Source organism: Cebidichthys violaceus, unplaced genomic scaffold, assembly GCF_023349555.1.
Source record: "Cebidichthys violaceus isolate CVI_PGR_0920_01 unplaced genomic scaffold, fCebVio1.0.p SCAF_15, whole genome shotgun sequence".
Taxonomy (NCBI): Eukaryota; Metazoa; Chordata; class Actinopteri; order Perciformes; family Stichaeidae; genus Cebidichthys; species Cebidichthys violaceus.
This window is the reverse complement of record NW_027176318.1, coordinates 13,282,826-13,290,289: the sequence shown is the minus strand read 5'-3', so window position 1 is coordinate 13,290,289 and position 7,464 is coordinate 13,282,826. Positions and strand designations below refer to the sequence as shown.

The 7,464-nt window shown below is 42.9% G+C and overlaps 1 protein-coding gene across 1 annotated transcript; it reads right to left on the bottom strand.

The window, feature by feature from the left end:
- Nucleotides 1-417: 417 nt before the first annotated feature.
- LOC137871986 (carbonic anhydrase 1) lies at nucleotides 418-7,153 on the bottom strand. The gene is made up of 7 exons (XM_068710142.1): nucleotides 6,986-7,153; nucleotides 6,541-6,738; nucleotides 4,653-4,771; nucleotides 4,095-4,187; nucleotides 3,913-3,975; nucleotides 3,665-3,820; nucleotides 418-2,010 (listed from the first exon to the last, which is right to left on the bottom strand). Exons 1-7 carry the CDS (start codon nucleotides 7,017-7,019, stop codon nucleotides 1,891-1,893), a joined length of 783 nt encoding a protein of 260 aa, XP_068566243.1. The 5' UTR covers nucleotides 7,020-7,153; the 3' UTR covers nucleotides 418-1,890.
- Between the last annotated feature and the right edge of the window lie 311 nt (nucleotides 7,154-7,464).

Sequence of the window (7,464 nt, the reverse complement as noted above, 5' to 3'; positions counted from 1 at the left end):
TGGAATAGATGGATAAAATGTTTGCCATGGGTCCTAATTTAAAGTAGCACACACTATCAGTGACCCTCTGTCAGTCATTTTGATGGAGAAAGATACGCATTTCCTCCTGTCTTTGGTCTATTTTTGTGTGATGGATAATTTCACCAGACAGCACAACCTAAACACTTTCCTGAGAAATAATTGATAAAACAGCCCAGAAGTGATAATATTTAGATATGGCATACATGGAATAGTCATTTTACAGATTTGTTTGTCACCAACATGTCATTTGAGATTGTGTAATTCCAGTCCTGTTGGGTTTCAGGTGTTGACACAACAGCTGACAGTCTGCATGCCAAACATGACTTGGTCTGATTGACTCAAACAGGTAGTATGGAGGATTTGCTGAATTGCACAGAAAGAAGCAAAACACAATCATAAAAGTCATAAAATATATTTATTTCACTAGCAAAACGTCCACTTCAGAAATAGAATGACAACAACACATACTCATGGGACAAAGATTGGCATAAGGCATTTTTTTCCTCCTTTTATGTGAATTACAATCTTTCTTTATTGTTTCATGAATGCATACAGGGCTAACACCAGAGGTCTTCAGGACCTCTCATGGTCTTTTGTTAGTTCTCCTCCTATACAGACCCTGACAGCAGGCTGACTATAATCTGATCCATTGGCAGCTTCTTTTCTTCCTCGTCTTCCTTGGCAGGGTAATTTATTCCTTGGCTTTGTGCATCAGCCACTATGGCTTCGCCCACAAGGCGACTGTGCGTTTTAAGCTTTAGCACTCGCTGGGGTTTCAGAACAACACACATTTCATATAGAAAAGCAGGATCATTCCTCTCTATTGCTATTTTTTACCAGGGCATCAAAATGCAGACGAGCTTTTGGTTACAAAACATAATTTAGGAATCACTTAAGACTTATTTTGCATAAGCGGTCTGGTTAAAAAAAAAAAAAAAAAGACACAATGCTAATAAAAACACAACACAGGATGACAAACACATGAACGATTTTAAAAATGAGGCTGCAAAATAAGAGCAATGAGCCGTCGTGATGTTCGGTATCTAACAGTAGTAGCAGCCCATCCTCGTGTCCTTTGCTGCTCTGCACTGCATTCAAATCAATAAGCAGGTCAGCGCCTATAGGCATCATGTCTGCACGAGGCTGAGCGTGCCATGGTGTGTGTGTGTGTGTGTGTGTGTGTGTGTGCCAGAGGGGGATTTTCTGAGTCAATCGTTTGTGATGGAGGCGGCTGCAGCGTTTCATTAAGCTGCTGTGATGCAGAGGCTGGCAGTCAGATAGAGATTACAGACAGACTGGCAACGGGAGTGTATGTGTCCAGTGTGTGTGTGTGTGTGTGTGTGTGTGTGTGTGTCTCTTTTATCTGCACCTTGCCCTCCTCACAGATGGTGATGTAGTCTCATCCTCCCCCCCTCTGCCCACTGCGACTAGCTTGTGCGTTCTGCTGGCACCATTTTGACTACAGCTCATCTTAATTTTTTTCGTCCTCGGGGTCTTTGTTGACACAAAAGAAGACCTCCGAACACCGGTGATGCATCCCTGACAAAACATTGGCACCAGATGCTGAATCCTAGTAAATGTGTCGCAGCCATCGTGAAGCGTTTGTCTTTTAGAATAAATTATGACAGGGAATCTTTGCTGGCTCATAACTTATAGAAACTTGCAAATCCTTCAAGTGCTTCATGTTGCAGTTAGAATGGCCGGCGTTTAAAGCAATGGGCCACAGAAATGTAATTTCCTTAAAAAATTGGACGGAGAGAGATATGCGTGCTTCGTGGCTCACTGCAAAAGAGTTAAGAGTTGATTAACGGGAGGGGGAAGGGAGAGGGCAACAGGGCCGAAAGGGCAAAAAGAGGAGGGGAAGGGGTATTACTTAAAGGAAGCACGGACAGAGCGACCCTTGAGCGGCTGGGGAGGCCGGTAGTTGTCCATCATGCAGCACTCGGTCTCGCCCTCAGCAGAGAAGAGCAGGCTGCGGAATTTGGCCATCTGTGAAAAGGGAGAAGACGGTCCCGTTAGTCATTCCTGCTGACCCGCTGTGACTGTCACTCAGCAAACTAGTCTCACCGTCGAGTCATCGACTTCAATTCAGAGTCGTGCCCCATGCAGCTGTATTGTTGATGCTTAAGGAGAAGTTTGACGTTGTGGGAACCAGGTTTTTTTTTTTTTTTTTTTTTTTTTTTTTTTTTTACCTTCTTGCCGAGAGTTAGATGAGAAGATTGATACCACTCATGACGATGCGCTAAATAATGAAGACATAGCTAGCAGTCGGTTAGCTTAGCTTAGCATAAAGCTCCTCCAAAACTCACCAATTCAAAAAGTTGTATCTCATTTGTTTAATTTGTACAAAAACAAAAGTGTAAAAACTACAAATTGTGGTTTTCTACTGTTTGTAGTCGTTATGCTAAGCTTAAGCTAGCACGCTCCTGACTGTAGAAAGTGGAATCAACATTCACATCTAACTCTCGGCAAGAAAGTAAATAAGCGTATTTGGCAAAATGTTAAATTATTCAGGTAAAAATCCCCAAATTCAAAATGTTACTTAATATGATGGTGCATTCCCAGCAGGAGGTGTTTCATACGAAAAAAAAAATCTATTTCCAACAAAGGAACAGCTGTTTCTAATCTTTATTCTCAGATAAAATAACTGGCTGCTGGCGTAAGCTTCATATTTACCTCACAGACATGAAAGAGGTATCGATCCTCTTACCGAACTCGCAAGAAAACAAAGAAGCGTATTCCTAAAAGAGTCCAAAGTCAGACAGGGCAAGAGGAAGCAGTCAGCTGCTACAGCAGGGTGTCAGGTGACCTATTTTAAGGGATTCATCGTTAACTCCGGCTAATGAATCAGTCTGTTGTCATTACACTGCTTCAGCCACATGATGTACACATTGGGTAACTATTAATGTATTAATGTTGTATTACTTGATGAGAAACCATTAACTAATGACATGTATTACTTTGTATGAATGACTCCTTTGTCATTATCTGCTTGACCTGCCTTATATGGCACCCAGTCTAAAGGTTGTGTCAACACGTCTCACATGTTTACCCTTGAGACACCTACTCGCCGCCATGAAATAAACATTTGAGCAGGCGGTGTTCATTCTCGCTCGGCTCTAAAGACGCCAACCGCGAGGACAAACCTGCCCAGAAGAGGCTGTTAGTTTAGATTAACGGCGTGGTTGGAAGTCAAATAGTCATTTCAAGTGCTTGGATTAGGGGTCATTTTGGGAGTAAACACTTAGCAAATGTAGGTGATGTGTACTGTGGGTACTCAGGATGAAATCACCCATTGACTGCAGCTGAAGTACAGAATGATGCATGTGTGGGGTGATCATTTCTTGTTGACTCCCACGTACTGAAACAGAAACACTGTGGTAGAGAAACAGCATCTGTGTGAACTTTCGTTTGCCGTCGTTCTCTTGGTGGTCTCATTTTGAAAGTGCCATATTGCCTTTCCTCCCGTTACAGAGGGGGTTCTTCTTCTCGTTTCAGCCGCTCAGCTAATCTGAACAATTAAGCCCTTGATTTAGATCGAAGTGTAAGAGAGGATTTGCAGACGGGGCTATTCTAGACCGCGGGGCACGCAGCCAAGGCTTCTGCTACCGCTGAATGGGCTCTGTGAGCTGCAGCCACATACCTGCTCGGCGCTGACGCTGATTGGCTCTTTGCAGACAATCCAGGTAACGCTCTCCAGCAGAGGGGGCGTGGTCAGGGAGCCGTCGTAGGTCCAGTAGTCGAGGCAAGCGGGGAGCAAGGTGGAAGGGTCGAAGCCGGCGAAGGTGGTCTGCTTGCCCTGAAAACAATAAAGAAAGTGAAGAACACGTCAGTGAAATTGTCTTAAATCATAAAATGCAGGAGCATAACATTTTTTTTATAGACACATACTTTGGCCTTGATGTCACTGAAGGTGTCAAGAACCTTCTGGAGACTGGCATTTGCACCACCAATCTGAAAAACACAAGAATACACATACAGTTAAGAATATGATCATTAGCTAACAGTATTATACATACATACATACATACTACAGTAGAAGTGAACAACATGCTCTAATCGTTGCTACTGACCTTCAGGAAAACTCCAACAACAGCGAGTCCATCAGGCTTGCTAGCAGCCTCACCAAAGCTCGCGTATTTTGTGTTCCAGTGGACCAGATGAAGCTGGGAATAAATGAAAGAGATAAATACAAAAACAAATCCCCTCAAAAGTAGTCTTATTCAGTGGAACAGTGGAAATCCTGTCATTTCTGATCTTTTAGTGCAATTCATTGATTTCATTTTATCTGTTGACCTGGAAAGCAGATTGGATGTTTATTTTGCTTTAAAAGATGTTTTTTGATCAACATAGTGCCGGGGATAAAAATGCAATGTTGAGTTCTAGCAAACAACAAGAAAAATTAAAAATTAAAAATTAAAAATTAAAATTAAAAATTTAAATTAAAAATGTAATAAAAAAAATAATAATACAAATAATAAAATAAAAATAAATAAATAAAAATAAAAACTTTAGAGTCAGAGAATTATTTTTTATTTAACAACCTACAATCTGATCTGCCTTCGATTCTCCTTGTTAACCTGAAACTGTCTGAGTATTACTATGATCATAACTCCTCTGTGGATCCGTACCTCAGCAGGATACTTGGTCCCGGCCACGGTATGTTCGGAGCCTTTGTCGTCAGATGCTCCCCAGTGGAAATGAAACTGCTTGAGCCTGTAGATGCCTGAGATGGGGCCTTCTTTCAGAGCTGCAGGACAAAACACACATCATCCGTCAGTTCATCCCACACTGAACCTGAGTCGTGCCTCATTGATGACCCTTTGTTATATTTATACTTTCTGAACAGAAAATATGAAAACATGAAGAGCAAGTTCAAAAGATGAATAGGACATGTACTGCACAGTATATATATAAAACGTAAACACTCGTGTCACCGTGGCAGACTTCCGATTTCATGAAAGCAGTCTCAGTTCCTGTTGTGTAAGCTCCGGTCAAATACATTCAGCCCTAAATGATGTCCAGGTATTGTTCACGTCAAACCTCCTCCCAATGTTACAGAATGTATCTATTTGCAGCATACGAAGTAGCAGATGCTCCTGTATATTGTTCTATTGCTGGTCCTTTGTTACGAAAAGCTGACACACACACACGCACGCACGCACGCACGCACGCACGCACGCACACACACACACACACACACACACACACACACACACACACACACACACACACACACACACACACACACTGCCTTCTCCAAACAAGATATTTGTTTCTCAGATGATGAGAAGGTGCAAAACTAATCATCGAGATATTTCAGATTGTGCCGGAGTTTAAAGTTCCAGGAAAATATAAATAAAGAGTCTGTGGATTCATCTTTTCCACTGAGCACACACATGATGCATGACATGACGATGACACGCAGGCTTAGCTTGTCCTTTGTTTAGCAGGGCAGGGTGAATAAGCACAGTGAAATACCAAAGGACAATTAAGAGGCTCTAACTCAGCTAGCTCTTATTCTTAGCAAAAGATTGCTTTTGTGTTTTTCATCTTGATGCACGTCCACTAGAAATAATCCATGATTGTGTTGGTTATGTAACAATATTCTTCATTATCCTTTATCAGATCAGCTAAAGGACAACCAATCCAAAATCATCCAAATCTAAAACCCCTTTTCTATTCTCTTTCTGAAATGAAATAGAAATGCAATTAACGAAGTGGAGAAATGAGACAATGCTCCATTTTATGTCAGAAGGGGGGAAACAACCCCGAGTCTTTACATGCTCACTCCCACGCACATTTAGCGCATTAACAGTCTACAGAGCCACGGTTTGTTTGAAGAGTAACATTCGCTTTTGCTCTTTTGACCACACTAGCTGCAGAAAAGAGTCAGCGTGGGAAAGGCTTGCTCGGGGTTACATTACCAATTCAATTAGTATCTGCATGCTTTGTGCTCGGCTTTTGAATGGAGCCCCTGGAGCCTAATCACCAACATTTATCTTTTTTATTTAAAAAAAAAAAATGCATGTTGCAAAAACCACAAAATAAAGAAAGAAATACAAATAAAAATCTATCTTCCTCTGTTTGATCACTAATGTGAAATCGCTGTAGGCGCTTGTGGAAACTGGGGCGCATTAACCATGCATCCATATGAATATTAACAGAATATGAACATGCTTGACTTCTATAGTCTTTAAGGTGGAGACTACAGGAGGGATGCTGTTAACACACAGAAGCGCATTAAACCTGAATGCCGCATTTTGCAGGTTACTGCATCCCATAAATCATCATTGATTGTCTTTGTTTGCAAAACCAATCACCGTGCAGCTCCTCTATTACATCTAAAAACATCACAATAATAATCGCAGTAAAATGCAGTAAAATGTTGCGTTTTCTCCAGGTTGAGACGAAGCATTACAATTGCACACTCCCTTAATCAGATTGAGGAGCGTTGATATCAAGTGCGGGCTCCACTGAGCGGCCACTACTCATACAGTATTAATGGCACACACTAACTTGAGCTGTCGGTGTCATCGGCGAAGGTCACTTGGAAGGAATGTCCGTTGTTGAGGATCTCAAGGCAGTTGGAGGGGTCGTACTTCAGCTTGAGCGGCTTCAGCCCCGCGTCGTACGCTGATGCGCCAGGTACGATGTCAATGGGAGACTGGCGGGGTCCATTGGCATTGGGGAAGTTATCGGCCCATTTGTCGGGTCCTAAAAATGATATAATTATACATTTGTTATTATTAGTATTTGCCTTGAAATATGAGTTTTTAATGGCACATATTTGGGGATGGTGATGCGCAGAAAAACGCGCGTAAAAGGCCCCCTCAAAATGTGCAGAATTAAAAATCTCTGCAGTGACCGGTGCATTCCCCGTTGTTCCCATTCATTCTGTTCCCGCTGGTATGACAGGTTGTAATTATAGCATTATAGCCTGTACGTGCAATGAGCGCCTCACCGTTGTTAGCTGCGTATCCCCAAGCATGAGACATTGTGATAGAGTTTGGATGTACGGGTAATCTAGAGCTGTAATTCCCTAAAGCGAGTCGTCCCCAAAGCAGCCAGTGTCGTCCACCTGACAGCTGCAGACCTTATATAGGGTCCCCTGTGAGCGGTGTGTGTGTCGGGCTGGTGTTAGCCACATGATGTCCGCGCAATGACCGGGAGGAGTTTAGATGCGCCGCAGCGTCGCAACACTGTGGATCAATGAGGATCTCTCTCTCTCTCTCTCTCTCTCTCTCTCTCTCTCTCTCTCTCTCTCTCTCTCTCTCTCTCTCTCTCTCTATCCCCCCCCCCCCCCCCCCCCCCCCCCCCACTCTCTCTCTCTCTCTGCGGTGGTGAAGAGTTCTCACCAGCAAGCTGCAGACGAGCTGTATAGTATTCCATGCGTAAAATGCCTGCCGAGCGCGTTCTCACCTCTCATCTAACGGGTTTAAC

Excerpts from the sequence above, each read along its gene's own strand:
- LOC137871986 (XM_068710142.1), bottom strand. The coding sequence starts at position 7,019 with ATGTCTCATGCTTGGGGATACGCAGCTAACAACG. Across the intron at positions 6,739-6,985 it reads GGGATACGCAGCTAACAACG|GACCCGACAAATGGGCCGAT; the intron begins GTGAGGCGCTCA and ends TATCATTTTTAG. Across the intron at positions 3,976-4,094 it reads TTGTTGGAGTTTTCCTGAAG|ATTGGTGGTGCAAATGCCAG; the intron begins GTCAGTAGCAAC and ends TGTGTTTTTCAG.